Below are 18,519 nucleotides of genomic sequence, written 5' to 3' on the forward strand. Positions count from 1 at the left end.
AGACTGAGACGTGTTCTCCACTAAAAGGTTTCATTTGCAGTTTAGTTTTTTCAGTCTTTGGCTTACCTAGGTGTTCCTTAAGAACTATGTACAGCCAAAACTTTTTGTGACAACAGTCAAAGAGGTTGATTTCCCTGTTTTTTGAGAGTTCCTCCTTTTTTGTTGTGTCTTGACCGTAATAAACAGAAACTTCTTCAATGGTGGCAAAAACCCTTCTAACCAAAACTTTAAAAAATAGAGACTATTCCTATACTTTAATACAAGATTTATGATGCAGGGATGCCCAGCTGGATTTGAATTTAGAAAAAAAAAATTACCCAAAGCATTTATTTTCCTTTTGATAGTATTACTTCCTCAAAGTCAGCCTGTGGTTTGTTTCTTGTATAGGTTAAGCCGGTACACTCAAGGTCACAGAGGACTGAGACCTGCTAATACAATTGTATGTTTTTTTTTTTTCTCAGCTCTTTGAGAATACCATGAACCCCCTCAGGCACTATATGACATGAAACCAAATAGTGGGTTGTGGTGAGACAAGAGTTTGCAAATATTCAGCTGACTGTTTACTGTGGCTTGATTTTTTAAGCACAAGGTCATGACAGCCTTTCTTCTTTTTTTTTTTTTCTGCCTGTTGTTGAAGTCACTGTCCATGATCAAGTGATAACGCAATTACTGGGAAGCTGTGCGTGTGTCTATCTATTGTTTTTGAGCAAAATGTGATTTGTGTTATATGGGTCCCAATGTGGGCTTTGGTATTTTTGTTGGTCTGCCTTCCTAACTTCACTTTACAGAACATCTTGAAAATGGGTGGACACATGTACGTTTCAAAATGGCTTATAAAGATCAACAGGTATTCTATTTCCTGGTGTCTTTTTTTTGGCACTTTTTTTATTTTTTTTTATCTGCGACAAATTTTAGTCCCACAAGTTCCCATATAGTTGAACATAAGACTAGAAGATAGTACTTTGGTCTCCTTCCCAATGTCCATTGAGCAAAAAGTTATAGGAGGGTTCCAAGCCTATCCAGTGAATAGTGTTGGCATTTGCATAGTTGAACATTTGTTGCTAGCCTTGATCTAATACAGATTTGTCATACTGTTCTGGAGGTGGTCAGCTTTGGTAGAAGCTTGGGTTTTGGCTTTGCTTCTTCAAGTCAGATCTAGCCCCACTGATGATTGGTGGGGGTAATACAGGGATTCACATAATTTTATGTAGCGGGGAGATCCATGCAGTACAGGTCATCTGGTATAGCTTTCTCTCCGGCAAGTCAGACATTTGTGGTAACATTGCCCAATCTTGTGAGACACCATCATGAGATCAAGGATGCAGTCTGCTTAGATAATCTGTTTCATCAACATCCCCTCTGCTATAGCTTATTCTGGAGGCTCCCTGTACTCGATCATGCCAGTACATATTGCATTGCTATACAGTGTGAAATTAAACTTGAATTGCAATCTTTGATGCAGACTAAATCTTTCAGTGAAGTGACAGCCTAATGGTTATCATCTGAGTTTGCTTTTAGCTTTTGCACTTTCTCCAACAGAAAATCCAGTGTACTTTTTGCATGTTTTGGCATTAACTTGGGTGTGGTTTAATTCTCCCTCCACCTAGTCATTTGTCTGTCTCGCTAATTGCCTGGTGACCTACATGTAGCAGAATCCAGTTATTACAGTTACTTATGTTGCACTTTTTTTTTTTTTTGATTTATTGGAGCTTATGTTTAATGTGACATTTGAACAGCATTGCTCATGTTTAACCGGCGATCAATTATAAGTGATTGACTTTCGGTTTTCAGTCAGGAATAACTGGTTAAAGAGCAATCCAAAGAATAAAAATCATGTACGGTGTTTTAAATGATTGAGCAAATCTATTTGGGAGCTCCCGTCTGAACCCCCCAGAACTCAAAAGGTTGGGGGTAATGTTGTACACATGTCCCATGTTTTTGGCTAATCGATGAATGACCATTGGTCAAGAGCACAGTTGACAGCTGATCTGCTTGAGTATTTTACTCAATACATCTGTGAAAGTTGGACTTTAAAACCAATTCTTTATCTTGATAAATATAAGCTATGTTGTCTTCAAGCAAGAAATGCAAAATGGGAACATTTTATTGTTATCTGCAAATGGTTGGGGGGGTGGCAGACCCACACAGGGATCTGCGGCTATATTTTAGATTAATCTGTCGTATAATACCGGTAAGTATATTAAGTATCTGTCGGAGATCACTTTGTATCATAACTTTCAGAACACTAAAAGTAAAATCTTGAAAATGTCAAATAACTTTTATATCCCGAGGCTTGGATAGTAAGAAAGCTGCTGACTTACTTTATATGATAAATTGCTAGAAATTTGGCATGAAGTGTAAGAATGGCTGCCCATGGGCATGATACCATGTTACAACTGAACCTTCACGATTTGACATGCTTGTGTCTTTGTTCTTTGAAAGTATAGTATGACTGGAATCCCAAAATATTGTATTTCAGGCTTTTGGAGAAATGGGGGGGGAAAAGCAAATCTATAATGGAGGTCCTGGCATATCCCACCAGCAGCTACCTATAATCGGGATTGTTTATCATAGATAACTTGCAAAGAATTTTTATTCTTCCTTTTGTATATATTTACAAGGTAAAACTAAGCATATTGGTGACCCCTTACCCTGCAGGAGTTCTGCTTTTATCTGATTGTGTTGCAAGGCAGTTATTTTAAAGACTTGCTTGTATTTTATCAATGTATGGCACAGGACTTCTCCGCTCAGTTGTTATATTCACTGCATTATCAGAGCAAATGCTAGAAATAAGAGAACTGTACAGATAAGCTTTACAATCGTGAATAAGTATCAGGCAGGAAGGTAGCCACACATCTAGGCATTGTTCAGGGTCCAGGGAACATGAGCGTTCATTGGCAATGGTAGAAAGCCTTACAATATTGGGTGCCGGAGGTAATTGGAGACCATGGCTGCTTGGCTCCTGGGATTTGCTCGGCTATTGATTACAAGGAGCCTGTGAAGGTGGGAATGTGGATGTTGATGAGGCAAGAACATAGGCTGTCTACTTTAAATACATGTTCAGTCATTAATCTAATACCACACTGATAGTATGATTGTTCCAGGCCAGTGCTTGAAGCCAGAATCTAGCATGCAGCAAGTAAAATCGTAGCCTTTTGATGCTCCACTTAAAAACCAAGCTCCTTTAAGCAGAATTGAAGACGCCTCCCCTGCTGGTTTTCTAGAAACTTTGTCAAGCATAAAGGTATATTAAGTGGACTTTCCGATTCATTGCTTCCCAGACAGCATTACTGTTTGTCTTTTGCTTGTTGCATGCAGTTGCTCTCTCAACCTAAATGGATTGATCAAAAGCAGACTCCTTGTGTTCTAATCCATCTGCCACTTCAGGGTTCTGCTTATTGTTAGACTTTTTGTGTTGATAATCACCACCAAGGCTTGCACTTGTGTTCTGATGCTTGGTCTTGCCTTGTAAATTCTCAAACTTTACCAGACCCCACCGATGAGGTGCTCTGTACAGGTCACTGAAACTGTACCATGAAACCTCTATATTGGGCTGGCTGTAATTGGGGAGGTGGCAGGGGATGTCTGAAACCCGTCCTGGGTTTTGGTTATTTCTTAATATAGAGTGTTCAACTGGCACTATCATATGCAGTGAAGTCCTTTTGCAGTGTGGCTCCTTGATCACCTACATTTTTATCTTGGTGTGACTGTATTTTCAGACGGGTTGAGGAAATAAGTTGGTCAAAAAGGAGAAGGTCCAACAGCAGTCACTGGGCTTTTGGAATTGCATAAAGGAATCCTTTTGAAGGTAAAATCTGTGTTAAATGACTTTTGTTGAAGTGAGTTGTCTGGTGGCAGGGTCCCATTAAGGTTGTTGCAAGAACCTTGTAAGTGTAAGGAAGATTAATGTCCCTGGTGTCCTGCTTTATATCACTTGTACAACCTCTGCTTTTTTGGCTGGAAGTGGTGCTGAAGGTAAATAATTCTGTTCTGCGCACAATATATATTCACAGAATTATGAAAAACTCATGGCCATTGTCAGGGACTATCCTTAATATAGTCGGATGATTATTCTTGCACTACATGTTTGTTGTTTTTACTTTGCTATCTGGAGAAGTTCTTCAGATTGACACACGCAACACATTTGTGTACAGAACTGCATAAAAAGCAACAAGTCTTCACTTACACCTAGGTGCACAACAATGCAATACTTTTGTTGTGTCCTTACAGTGGGCAACATTGCCCAACGCAACCCTAAGCTGTCGGTGTGACTGAGCCGTTAAGGGGGTTATGGTATGATAATGTACCGGTGACTTTTTTAATAGCCTTTCGTTGAAGTTTAAAGACTTTGATGGTGAACCACATGAGTTAAGTAATGGCCAGTGGGGTATAGACATAAGAGAGATAACCTTTGTGGTAGTGTGTGTGCGTGCATACCTGAAAATAAGTATATATGAGACACCAGACTGAAATTTTGACACCTCAATACGAAGTCCTAAGGGAATAGTGGCAGGACCAATGGGGGGGGGGTCTTCCTTTCTACCAGTTGCAGCCAGCAGGTGAAACTGCTGCTCTTTAAAACTCCAATACCTTTTTATTGTGAATTAGATCTGAATATCTTCAAAACATAAATTCCAATCTGCTAAAAAACCAGCGTTGCACACCCTCCTTTACCCTAGCAAAGAATCAGTCTGTGTATCCCCATCCTCTCTCTTCTTGCAAGGAAGGGGCAATCTGTTGAGCATTTTCACCACATATTGGTAGTATGAGGTGTCCTATTCAATACATTGATATGTACAGGTCCAGTCATCTTTATTTTAATAACGCTTTCATATAATTGGTAAATATTAAAACATCTAAGCAATGAAGTTTGATTAAAGAATCATCACTTTTTGCAGTGGATATTGTGTGAAGATTTGCCCCCCCGGTAAGTGCCTGGCCACATAACTAGTTTGGGTAGGGAGTTTCGTTCGGTGACTTGTTGCTACACCTCTGCCCCACTAAGCACCACTTTACCCGTGGAAGTGTACATATGAGCCAGAAATCTCCCGACAGCCATGCTAGGTCTTGCCAGCTGTTTGTACAGAGTAAGAGTGAGATGGGGTGAGGGAGACCTTTTCACTTTCACACAAGTCTTATAAGCTTTGTTTGCCATGCAGTCACCATAGTAATAATTATCCCAAATCTCTTAAGTAACCCAACCTTGGATACTTGAAGCCAAGTTTATAGTTTCTAATTTTTTTTTTTTTGTTGCACCCGCTTGACATGTCTAGGCATTAGAGGTCGTGTAGGCTCCACGTAAATGTGGTCCTCCAGCTGGCGTATTTTTGTCAACTCTCCTAAGCATTATCCGAATAGAAACCAACAAAATAACCTTAATGTAACGCAATTTCAAAATTGAAGATTTCGAATAGGTGTGCTCATTAAATATGAGGAGAGCAGTGTTGCGCTCACAGCAATGTGAATGAAACGGTCTGTAATGTGAATATTTATTGGCTGCACTTCAGACTTTCCTGTGTAAATTTGGATTGTCACGTTGCACACCTAAAAGGGGTGGTTGAAGCCAACAATTAATCTGGTTTCCCCCTGCATCCACCTCATTAAATTTTTAGGACTGAAACCATTCTTCTAGCAGGAATTAGGAGATCAGTGTCCTGCTTTCTTGCCTGACCTGCCACTGAATTCTGTATTTAATCCCAACACTTCCTCCACAGAGATTTAAAAAGGAAGCATGAAATTCACATATTTGAGTACCCTTTAACTGTTCGTAATTGCACCAGCTAAAACAATTGGACTCCACATATATATATTACTGTAAACAGAAGTTCTGCCAATTCTTTTTGGGACCTTTTACTTTGCCCTGTAGCGCTGTACTTGTCTGATGTTGGATTTCTGCAATGCATACAATCTTCTATTCATAATTGGGTAATTTTCCTTAATAGACAGTGAATGATTTATTCTTTTTAAGAAGACGGAATGCTATGTGAAACAAGGACATGTGATCATGGTCACAATTTTGCCTTGTGACTGCCGGTCATTTGTGAATCTGTAAAGCAGACAATTCAAGGACAGTGTGGATTTAATAGCTAGATTTGGTTGTCTTGGGGGAAAAAAAAGTCTCCCGTCTACACTGCAGATACAAAGGATTGTTATTTTAGGACAGAAATACCAAGGGGGTGTTGGTTGTCAATGCTGGATAGGTATAAACTGTCAGAGTTGCTGTTCTATAAAAATGTTTGTTTGTATAGTATAATGTATGTGGCTTTAGGAAATGGTCATGAACTGCCTTACCACCTGTACTTATCCTTTGGTTATTAAGGATCTGCAAAAATAGTGAGTCAATATTTGAATAGAAGAGCACCTACAACTTTGGGGATCTTGGCGTGCTGGAATAAAGACATGACAAGGTATCACTGTGCATGAGGGTGCAAGCTTTTTGGTAATCATGCAGGTTTTTTATACCGTTATAAAGTTTACAATTAAAGCTTTTGTGAAAACTTACCTGATAATAGGCATAGAACATTTGGTGCTGCCACTAGCCAAGTTTGCTTTATATTTACCACAGTGTTGCTTGTCCCTACCAAAGGCAAAGGTGTGGCATAGCCTGTAAGCTCCCTGCAGTTGATATTCTCCCCATGGTTAACCAACCAGGCCTTGGTTCCATACTGCACCTCTGTGGCCAGTTTCGTAAAGGAGTACTTGGCTTGCTGAGATTAGCTGTTACTCTTCGAACACAAACAAGTTCTCAGTTACAGTTTGCCCTCCAGCATGGAAAACTGTGAGCAGCTCAGGGCAGCTTCTGCAACTGACCTTAGATGATCTAATTTTTTTAGTTACAATCTTAAAGCTGTAGCAGAATCCAACAATGCCTAGGCATATGGTGAAGAGTGAACTATTTTTGCAGGAGAATTTTAAAGACAAAAAGTAGGTTGCTTGGATAAAACTTACCCTTTCCTATATGTTCCCTGTATAATGGCAAATCTTAACTTCTTGTGTAAAGTTCCACTTGATTTTTTTTATAAAAATGTTTTATAGAAGATCTTCCATTCAGTGGAACTTTTCATTACCTTCACTACCAGTTTAGAGTTTAAACTTCAGCCCAGATCAGGCAGCTGTGTATAGAATTATATGGTCTAACCTGGATCAGTTTCAGCATATTGCATGTGAAGAAGAAAATATGAGCTTTTATAGTGTTTGTTTTTACTTGTCTCTCCTCCACAGTATAATTACAGGTTGCTTCCTTAAGGAGAAAGTAAAGGAAGAAATTATGTAGGATGTCACAATAAAATAGCATGACCTAACCACTACTAAACCACCACTAGAAGGGAAAACCTCTTTCAGGTCAGTTAGTAGGATTTTAGCAAAGCTTGCGGTTCTATACTTTCTATGGAGATTGGCCATTCCTGGTGGAAGTGGGATCTCTGGACAGATCGTGTGCGTATAGCAAAGAGAAACCTGTGAAACGACCTAATGCTTTTCCCAGAAGCAGATGAATTTTTGGGATTTACAAACTTACCCCAGTGTTTGGTTGCAAGATTTATTCAAAGTTCTGGAGAATCTATTAAGTTAACTTCATAAAATTATGTGATCATTGGGACTGAACTGGGCATTCTGTCTGGAATTTCCAAAGTGCTGAAAAATGAGCCATCACCAGACCAGTATACGAGTTTGGTTTAGTGTTGCCCTTTACTGGCCAGCTGTTGTCAGAATTGGGGGGAATGGGGTGTAAGCTGGTATGATGCTGGGGGAGGGAGGTAAGAACCAGTCTCTTCTAGAATTCCAGGGTTTTATGGGCGATACTTAAGACAGTAAGAGTGCCAGCTGCTCCGTCACCTGGATTTTCCCCATTATATGACGACATGTGGGGAGTGGAGCATTAATCCATGTAACCACATGCCTGAAAATCTACTGAATGTTGCACAATTTAAAATCTGTTCATTACACCGTGCCCTGCAGTCACAACCTTAAAAGCTCATTAAGCAGTATGATGAACGAGACTGTGTACTTAGATTGTCGTTAAGGATTTTTATTATGGTCCCCTCCTACATGTGGGAACAGTGAACAGGCTTATAACTTCACATACTCCGAGAGGGGTGCGTGCATGCATCGCGGTTCATTACCTCTGCTGCACAATTGTTATCCTGAAAAGGTGACTGAAAACAAATGTTGTAGACCAGCTCAAAACAGGGGTGGGGTGAAGACTCCAGTGGGTGACTTTCTTGTCATCCTTTGCTGTCCACCTGTTCCATAACTAATCTGGACCCCTAGTTGGTATGTTCCTTTTTGTACAATTTGCAGATTTTTTTTATATTCTCCCATTACAGCAAAATGCCTAAATAAGCTTTCCCATTTACATGCCAGATAAATAGATGGAGTCCACCTGTAAGCAGGTAATATCACATGATCTCAAAACAAATACACCTGTTTATGGCCTGCGGAATATATCTAAAGAAACCGTATTATGCAAACCAGGGAGTGATCAAACAAAGCAAAAGATATTTGCAAGAAAAGCCCCAAAGGGTTATTTATGTCAAGAAGGCAAAGTAACATTGTTGTATATTTTTTGCAATATCTGCACATTTCACATGTTTTATGCATGCTCTGGGAAAAGCTACACACTTTAGATTTGCATGAAGGTGGACTTTAGCAAACAGTGGTGAGCCGGTCCTTGCTTAAAGAACAGAATTTGATTTGGAGAATGCTTGAGTCATGTGGGAGGCATGGAAATGACGTTTTTCGACCAAAATGTTCCATGGCAAAAAACCAAACTGCTGATCATCACAAAAACTATTCCATTACTATAAAGATGGTGCTGGCATAATATCTAATGGTGCTGGAAGGAAACCTAACCAGGCAATTGGTATGTCATCTCAGTTTAATGTTTTGTTGAGTTGATCCTGTTAAGTTGACCCTCCACTTGCCCATATATGTTATAACATTTATAAAATGTTATTTCAAAAATGAAAACTTTAAGAGCTAGTGACAAGTTGGCAAAATCCATTGGGCAATACATATTGTCCTGCTTGTGCATAATTTGTTACAGAGGTGAGGGCACCGTTAACAGCATATGGTGTCATTACGTCTTAGTTTGTATATTAGTTACTGTATCTCTCTTGCTGCCTTGGCCAGAGAATGCAAGAAACTCTTTGTGCAGACTGCTTGTGTTCCTCAGGCTTGTCAAGTATAATTAATCTTTTAAATAGTCTCTAACTAAATTCCCATGGAAACTTCACTCTTTTCAGTGAAAGCAACTCGCTATGCATTTTACTTGCTTTAACGTGAACCTATACTGAGAAGTTGTATGTGTTCTGCACTTGAGCTCATGCAAACTAAATTGCCAATTTGCTTGGATGTAGAGCTGATCTTTTGGTTTTGGTTAAATACCTAAAACAAGTATGCAGCTAACTCCGGTACAATTATCGGAATGCCTAGGCTATATACTTATTATTGGTTGATGATTCTGAAAGTATTAAAAGTAGAGGATCGGAACACCAACTAGGCGAGCTGTATTTTTTTAGAACGGGGTCAGTAATGGCAGTTTGTAAAGTTTTATTTGACTTGGCTATATCCACATTACAAGCACGCCTCTGTAAGTAGTTCCCAAGTTTTCTAATACAGTTAAGAATGTGGTACAATGCAGTGGATCACAAGTCTGAAATGGGCCTTATTTTGGTTGGCAATCACCCATAGAGATCCCTTAAGATACTTTTTCTGCCTATATGAGAAAACTAGATCATGGGGAAACTGTAAGTCTACCTTTGTACTTATTTTCCCCTCCTGGTGGTCACTTTAGAAACTATTGAACCTGTAGAATTTGTTCACAGGAATGGCATTATTTAGGGTGAATATGGAAACTTATTTATGGGTTTTCTAAAGGCCTCACCTACAGCCTGGAATAGTTTGAAAATAGTGTTTTTAACCTTTGGGTTAACAATGGCTTTTTGTGACTCTAAAGATAAATGTTCTCCATTAATGGCCTTTCTCTTTTCGTGTCCTTGTGGACATTATTAGACCATATGCTTGTTCCCCTCCTGGTCTCGGAAGCCTGTAATTAAAGTGTTCGGAGTCAGGTGGAGCAAAACTCCTTGTGGACACCTGTTACCACAGTCAGTCTTGGGAGGACCTAAACTTGTTATAAAGTTTTCTAAAATAGACCTTTTTTAAATAATTGTGAAAAACCAAATTCTCTTTTTTTTTGCTGCTCAATAGAAAGTAACTTGAAATTCTGACTTCCAATGTAATTTTATTTACTCGTACATGTAACTTTTCCATCCACGTTTTGCGAACACATTAGGTTGGACACCAAAAAAAATCTGTCGCTGAGATCTGACTTCAGGCGGCCAAGGTAAATTGGCTACTGTTGCCCCAGTGGCATATTTGACACAGTGGCCAAAAACATCAAAATCCAAACTATTGCATTCTTGTTTAACAAGTTATGTATTCTAGCATCTAACCTCTCCCTTCCCTTAAGCTTTGCTGTGTTTCTGCAGGAAACTTGGAGCAGGTTTATAGTTAAGTTTCTGCCCAGATTTTCCACCAAGTTTCTTGCTGTAGACACACACGAAAATTGTAACTCAATCTATTCTTCCTGCCTGCCCACGATACAGGTATCTGACCCTTGTACCATTACATGGAGAACAATGGGCATGCCTAGCAATAGGCACATAGCCCATAACTCTCATCTGGTATTGGCGTCATGAGTACTTGCTTAACTTCCAATAACTTTGCAACAGGAATCTCTGGTTTCTTGCAGGGGAAAATTAATATAAACCTCTATAGTACCAGCAAATAATTCTGTTGCTATTCTCATCCATTTAGTAAAAATATATAAAGAACGGATTTGATGGTGGATTAGAGTGTAATTAGTACTTTCCTTGGTTTTGCTGTTTTTAAGGTTACTTTGTTGAACAAGCCTGCAAAAAAGTAATGGTGGTGCCTATATGAATTATAATGGATATATAAATCTATAAGAATTGTCTTCCCCCCCCCAAACCCAAATTCACATTTTGTGTTTTTATGAAGGCTTTCCACAAGGTTTTGGGAGGTCTGGTGAAATTTGTGTTCTTATAATTTTGAGGTCGGGCTCACCATCGTTCACAAGATGTTCAGTGTGGCTCCGATTCCTACACACCAAGTTGTGCAAGCCAAACGTCTTCGTATGCTATACCGGTACTCTTCTTTGGAAAACCCTGAACTGTGTTTGAAGGGGTTTCCACATGGCATGAATCGCATGGTTGGTCTCCTGACTTCAGAGAATAGGCAAGACCAGCACACTGTAGCTTCAGATTGTGAGTTTCTTTTCCTGTCTACAAAAATACTCTCATATTTGTTGTTGCTGGTACAGTTGCAGTGTAAACTGATAGTTGTATGACCTGGCGGGGGATCAGCAGTGCAGGCAGACACTTGTTTAAGGAGTGTAAGTTTAAAAAGGGGAGAAAAACTGGATTGTTTGAGTTTTTTTTTTCTTCCTCGTTTCAAAAGCTTATTGTTTAATGAAGAAAGTGCTCACGTCTCACATTCTCCAGTAGTTTGGCACAGAGTTGTTGACCAAACAGGGTCATGAAAAGTCCTTCTGCTTTCTGCGCCTGGGTGGATGAATACAGTGTCTTGCATGTACCTAAAGCCCAACTCTGGGCCCAAGGCAAAAAGCATATATAGGTGAATGGTTTACCTTAAACATTGAACAACGTTCAACCATGTTTAAAAACCAGCTAAGAACTTTATATGGCAATCTAAAAACCCAGAGCTGGAATATCAAATTTATCAGAATTCAATACTGCACCGTTTTTTCAGTGTAATCACTTCTACCCCCTATGGTAGTCTGGCATATTAGGCTACAGCCCTTGTTCTCTTAATCCAGTAATCCGTTAAAAGGTCACTGAAAAACCTTGAGCTGGTCCTTGAAGCCATTGTGAGCCTTAATGTGCACAAATCCAGCCCTAGTCATTCTCCGGCTGTAAATGTCTAGTCAGACTACAAATCCTCCAACTGTAATTTCAGTCCACCCTCCCACACCTTAATCATTCTTCTTCATTTCTCAAGGGCTTAGCTGTTATATGCCACAGTTCTCAGAATGGAAAATACCTCGTACTACTGGGTTTCCATGTATGTATTAAACGTATATCTCCAGCCAAAGCTCCATGTTTGGGAAAGAGCTTGGATGGGATATGGTAATGCTAAAACACCTGTCGTACTTTTTTAGTCTGTGTACCAAGAAGATTTACTTCCCGTCTGGAGCCACAAAAAAATAAAATGAGGAAATAAGTCTAAGAACTGGTTTTGTTTATTTCAGCTTCTGCTGAAATAGGTCGCGATGGCAACCCAAATATTTGGAGTTTTTTCTGTCTGACAAATGGTGATTTCCACTTGCAGGGACACCGACGGCAATAAAAAAAAATACAATACAATTTATCTGTTTCACATAAAAGTGCTCCAATTACATTTTGGCTAGTTGTGTTTTACCGTTGGAGCCTTAAATGTGTATCTGTAGCCAACAAGGGATTTAACCAAGGGTTACCCAGCAGGAATTGGGTTATAATACAACTTTATAATACAACTTTTTTTCACATTTTCTTTTACTCTGTATGGTTTAGTCTTTCTTTGTGGAAATATAAGACCTATATGCAGTCTGCACTATGGCTGAAGTTGGCAAGCTAAGCCCCCCGACCTTGGATGTTGGGTACCATAGGATGTCAGTACTTTTTTAGTTGGTTTTGAAACTTTTGTGTGTGTGTGTGTGTGTGTGTGTGTGGCATAGAACTGTAATGATATTCAATGTTGTGTTTTATTTTGTTTTTCAGAATGATGTGAAGTCAGCTCCTCCTGAAGATCTTGACAGTTCTGGGGATGATGGTCTGGAGCCACAAAAAAATAAAATGAGGAAATAAGTCTAAGAACTGGTTTTGTTTATTTCGGCTTCTGCTGAAATAGGTCGCGATGGCAACCCAAATATTTGGAGTTTTTTCTGTTTGACAAATGGTGATTTCCACTTGCAGGGACACTGACGGCAATAAAAAAAAAATATACAATTTATCTGTTTCACATAAAAGTGCTACAATTACATTTTGGCTAGTTGTGTTTTACCGTTGGAGCCTTAAATGTGTATCTGTAGCCAACAAGGGATTTAACCAAAGGTTACCCAGCAGGAATTGGGTTATAATACAACTTTATAATACAACTTTTTTTTCACATTTTCTTTGACTCTGTATGGTTTAGTCTTTCTTTGTGGAAATATAAGACCTATATGCAGTCTGCACTATGGCTGAAGTTGGCAAGCTAAGCCCCCGACCTTGGATGTTGGGTACCATAGGATGTCAGTACTTTTTTAGTTGGTTTTGAAACTTGTGTGTGTGGCAAAAAACTGTAATGATATTCAATGTTGTGTTTTATTTTGTTTTTCAGAATGATGTGAAGTCAGCTCCTCCTGAAGATCTTGACAGTTCTGGGGATGATGAGGATTTTTCAGGCTCAGGAATAGACAGTAAGTTCAGTCCTTTCTAAATCTTACCTGTGTTGTATATGCCTTCACCCTTACAAAATGGTGCAAGGTTGCTTTAGAAATTGTAACCTTTGTGACAAGTGGTACAGTGAAGCAGGGTAGTGAAAACCGTGTTTAATGTCCAACTTTAGTGCTGGCTATTTAGATTCTGGAGATCCCAAAGGAGGCCATGTTGCCATTAAAAGATTTATAGAATGTCGGAGGTTGGACAACACAAAAATACACGGAATTTACCCTACTGCTTGTTTGACAGAGACAAAGTGTTTTTGATTGTATTTATTTTTGTTTTTTCTTTACAAGTCCTGGTTTTGGCAGTACTGCTAGTATGATAGGATGAATAGTTCTTCACACGCAGGCACTGTGGTATAGGGAAGCAGTTCATAGCCATCATAGTTTGTGGTAAATTATTTAGTACAAAATTCCTAATTTGTTTAATGTTAGTCAACAAACACTCTGCATGTGTTTTGATTTTTTTTTTTTCCTCTCCCCTATTTCTAGTGTTCTTCGAAAACTCTGAGGAGGAGGATGATGTCTTTTCGACACCTATCTCTTATCTGGTCCCTGCAGTTACACAGTTCTCTACTATCCAGCCAGATATTGCTATTGAAGAGGAAACTAAAGAAGAAAATGTTACTCAACCCATGCAAACGACATTGCCATATGATCCCATTGAGGATATTTTTGAGATTGATCCTGTTGGGAAAGATCCACTTGCCGAAGTAGCTTCAACTCTTGAGCCTACAACCCACCAGACATCTACTGTAGAATCTGTTGATGATGAGAAAAAACACCACCATCACCCGCACCACCACCATCACCATCATACAACTATCCCAGCTACATCCCCAACTGATAAGCTTGATGTAGTTGAAGAGACAACTAGTGGTCCTGTGGAAGTTGAGAAGCCTTTTGTTTTTCCTGAAGTACAGGAAACTACCACAAGTACACCAGATGAGGGTGACGTGGATGATTTGGTCCAAGAAGTAACGCAAACACCAGAAGATTCAAACCAACACGTTGATCATCCAGAAACCACTTCAGGCTTAACTAGTGCTCCATATGCAGAAAATGAAGAGACAACTGCAGATCCCGCAGATGTTGGTCAAATACCAGACTTTGTGGAATCTGTGGAAAAGACCACGGTGGCTGATGAAACTCATACCCATAAACAACAACATCATCATCATCCTCATCATCACACTACTACTGTAGTCCCATTGAATGGTTCTGATATTCTTATTGAGGACACCGAAAAACCTAATTATCTTGAGCCTGAAGAAGATCTGAACCAGCAAGCTGAAGTCACCACAACACCATCTAGTGAAGATAAACATCACGACCATAAACACCATCACAAGCATCACCATACAACCACACCAGAGGCCACTCAGTCCACTGTCCCTGAGCAGTTTATTGTTGATTCTAAGGGCAGAAGGATCCATGTTCCACCGGCAGAAACCACAACTGCATTTTCATTAGATGATGAGGAACCTGTTGGCTCAACTGTGCATTCTAACAACTCTATTTCTGATGAAGATACCCAGGATGTTACAGAGGAGGAATCTGGAAATGGTCCAGAAAAAGACAGTGTAAGTTTTTATTGTTTAAGAAAATTCAGTTCTTTACCATCTGGGACACTGATCTTATCGGAAACCTCAAATACAGAATGCACCCACCATGAACAGCCCTTTTTTTTGCCATGTGCATTGCTAAAGTATATCGAAATCCAGTATCCTACCCTCCCCTTTTATTTCTCCTCATTCTGCCCTGGGGCGAAGTTCCAATTCACTAGGCTAGGTATCAGAGCCTTGCTGACAACAGCAGGACCAGGCAATAAAAGTAGCATGTCCAATGACACCTCTGGCACATAGTCGTATTAGTGATTGGGCTGAATCCAGATAATTGTTTGGTGGCACATAGAAACCAATATGGTGGTTATTTCAAACATCTGTTGCTTTTTGGGCCATTTGAGACCAAATTGTAAAATTTGTAATTGTAATGCTTTGTGAGTTGTGATCCTTCCATCGATGATGATGAAACTGTCCGTATATATACAGGCTACTCTTGTAAAGTAGCTGATGTAGACCATTTCCTTGAATAGTTGTTAATAGGATTTTGTTATTTCTCTAGGACATGTTTTTCTCGGCTACAGAATCAATCGTTAAAAGTGACAGAATGGCACCGGACTCTTCTGAAGGCAGTGCCGGTGCCTCACATGGAATAATGGAAAGAAAGGAACTTCTAGCAGGTAAGTGAATAAAGCATTGATGGCATACAGCTTACCTAATACTGCGGTAATGCATCATTCACTTTAAAATATATTTTGTTTTATTGGATCTTTCAATACCTAAGTCTAATATGATATTTGTATTACAGGTATCATTGCTGGTGGTATAGCAGGACTGGTGTTTGCTGCATCTTTAGTGGTATTCGTGTTCTACAGGATGAAAAAGAAGGATGAAGGAAGCTACTCCTTGGAAGAGCCAAAGCAGTCAAATGGGGGATATCAAAAACCACGGGAACAGAGGGAGTTTTATGCATAGACGTCCATTGCTAAAACTTTTCACTTCAGTTGTGCTAATGGCCTGTCTATTTCCTTGACTTATGCCCACAGCTTTTCTTCTGTGGCCTCTATCCGGTATAGACTCTAATAGACACGAATACCTAAAAGTGGCTTTTGTACAACACCATGTTCTATACAAACAGATTGAAGGCCGTATTCCGACCTCTTCTGGGGTCCAAGACTGATTTGGATTGAGGTTAAAGATTGCAACTTGGACTTCATGTGCATTGAAGAAAGTACAAAGGTGTTCAACGTATCTCTCTAGACAGATCCCACCAGACCCTTTTTATTGTTTTTAAATTAAGCAATGTTTTATATATGGGTTTTTTGTTTTATTTGTTTTTTTCCCCCGTCTCTCCATAACTGCACTTAGCCTGCTAGTTTGGTATATGGAGCAATGGGGCTAAGTTATTGAGTTGTCTATAGCAATCTGATTGCAACAACCATTTTGTACCCTGCACTGTATGGGCAACAGTTGGAATCTAAATTTGCTATAAGCCACAAAAGCTCTTCCTTTTTCACCGGTTAGAAGTCGGCTCTCTACTTTGTGTAACAATAGGACGCTGTAATAAGTGTCAAATAAAATGCCCCCAAAGCCAAATTTTAAAACCAGTCGGTATCTCGTGAAATTTGTATCAAACATTAAACTGCCACTCATTTATTTTTATAGCTTTAAACAAACCTGTGTACACAAGAACAGTTCAAAATTCAAGAAATTCCATTGTTCCAGTGTGCACTTTTTCTGTTTTGCACTATTCTGTCCACAGGTCCAAATTCTTTGTTTTTTTTTATCTAGTTTTCTTGCTTTTAGCAGATTTTGCTTGCTATAAACTGCATTGTTCTGATCCGGGGTAGAACATGCTCTGCCATGCCAAAATTATTCTGCCTTATATGATTGCTGTTATGAGTGCAGTGCCAACCCTTATTATAAATGTTTTGATTAATATGTACCTGTATGTAAAACTGGTGCAAGATAAGGGAAAGTATACAGGTGTGTGAAAGAATATTTACCATTCTTGTAAAAATGGTTTCCCCATGGTATGAATGCATAGGAGGGTTTTGCAAGGCTTTTAATTTCCATAATGAACGAATTGGGAGATGCCAACTGTGTTTGTAAAGGACAGCCATTCCCTATACAACCCATTGGCTTATTTTACCTTCTGGATACCAGACACATTAACTCTGCGATCTCTGAGACCCCTAAAGATGCACAGGGCTGATAATTAGGGCGCCGTGATGCAACAGCTGCGAAATTTCACTGAACCAGCCATCATTCGCCCAAAGCAATAATATGTTTTGGGCAGGTCGTAATGGTTCCTTAATGCAGATGTCTGATAACACCTAGTATTCACCCTTGTGGGTGTTCTTATTTATAAGCTAGAGAATTGGAATGGAAAGTTTCCTTATCTATTTGTATGGATGTGATAATACTTGAGAGGCTTTTATTGTATAGCTAGGAGCACATGGGCAAACTTTAGCAGTGCAATCATTCTAATAAACTCTTTTGTGATTGGTTCCTATCATATTTGGACAAGTAGCATGCAGAAATTGCACATTTTGTGTGTTTTCTTAGGGATTGCTACTTGTTTGGCCTTGAATCCCTATCCTTAGCCATTTATTGCTAGTGCTGTATTTTTTATTCTTGTGTATTTGTCCTACTAAAGTTTTACCTCTGTGTTTAAAGCCTAAATATGACGCCTCTCAGGCCACAAAACCCTGACCACCTTTATACTGTTGCTTGCTCTGATTATATTGTAAGATTTTATGTTGCATTGTCATTGCATTAAAAAAATTCTCTGTATGTTACATACAAATCTATTTTTTGTATAGAACCCTTTTTTTGGGTTTTATATTTCTCTTATTCACTGTTCAGAACACAGAGCAGCCAGCTTGTAAGACCACCAGTGTTTTACAAAAGCATTGCCATACACCGTTGTATATGCAGAGTGCTTTGAAGGGGCTGTGTAGATGAAGATCTTGTGTGTATTAGAGGGTTTACAGTGTGCATATCATTGGTTGATGCCATTTCTAATGTTATGCCTTTGAAAATCAGAAAAGGCTCAAGTTTTTTTTTTTTTTTATTTGTTTTTATGGAATTTAACATTGGATTCATTAAAAAAACATCATGGGCAGTTTTTAGATTTCCAAGTGTCCCCTTGCGTGTCACAAAACCAGCAGATTAACATTCAGTGACCGTTCTCTAAGGGGATGGAAGTAAGGAGAAATGTTTCGTAAGGGGGTAATTGTGTGTTTTCATGTGCTGCCTATATCAAGAGGCCCTGTAACATACACTGATACAGGCAAAGTAGATTGGGCACATCAACATCAGCAGAGATGTGAACAAGCACATCTAAAACAATATCCAACCTGTGCCATGCTTCAAAGTGCATTGAATGCCTAAATGTAAAGACCTTTTAGGTAAACTTTTTTTTTTTTTTTTTTTTTAGTTTCCCTTACC

General features: G+C 39.2%; 1 protein-coding gene across 1 annotated transcript in view; it reads left to right on the forward strand.

Moving 5' to 3' along the window:
* SDC1 (syndecan 1) overlaps positions 1-18,519 on the forward strand; it is a 32,582-nt gene that overhangs the window by 13,268 nt on the left and 795 nt on the right. The window contains exons 2-5 of the mRNA XM_072407496.1: positions 13,402-13,480; positions 13,997-15,087; positions 15,629-15,746; positions 15,875-18,507. Coding sequence (XP_072263597.1) covers positions 13,402-13,480; positions 13,997-15,087; positions 15,629-15,746; positions 15,875-16,041 — 1,455 coding nt within the window. The 3' untranslated portion in view covers positions 16,042-18,507. The remainder of the gene's footprint in view (positions 1-13,401; positions 13,481-13,996; positions 15,088-15,628; positions 15,747-15,874; positions 18,508-18,519) is intronic.

This window comes from Pyxicephalus adspersus, chromosome 4, assembly GCF_032062135.1.
Source record: "Pyxicephalus adspersus chromosome 4, UCB_Pads_2.0, whole genome shotgun sequence".
Lineage (NCBI taxonomy): Eukaryota > Metazoa > Chordata > Amphibia > Anura > Pyxicephalidae > Pyxicephalus > Pyxicephalus adspersus.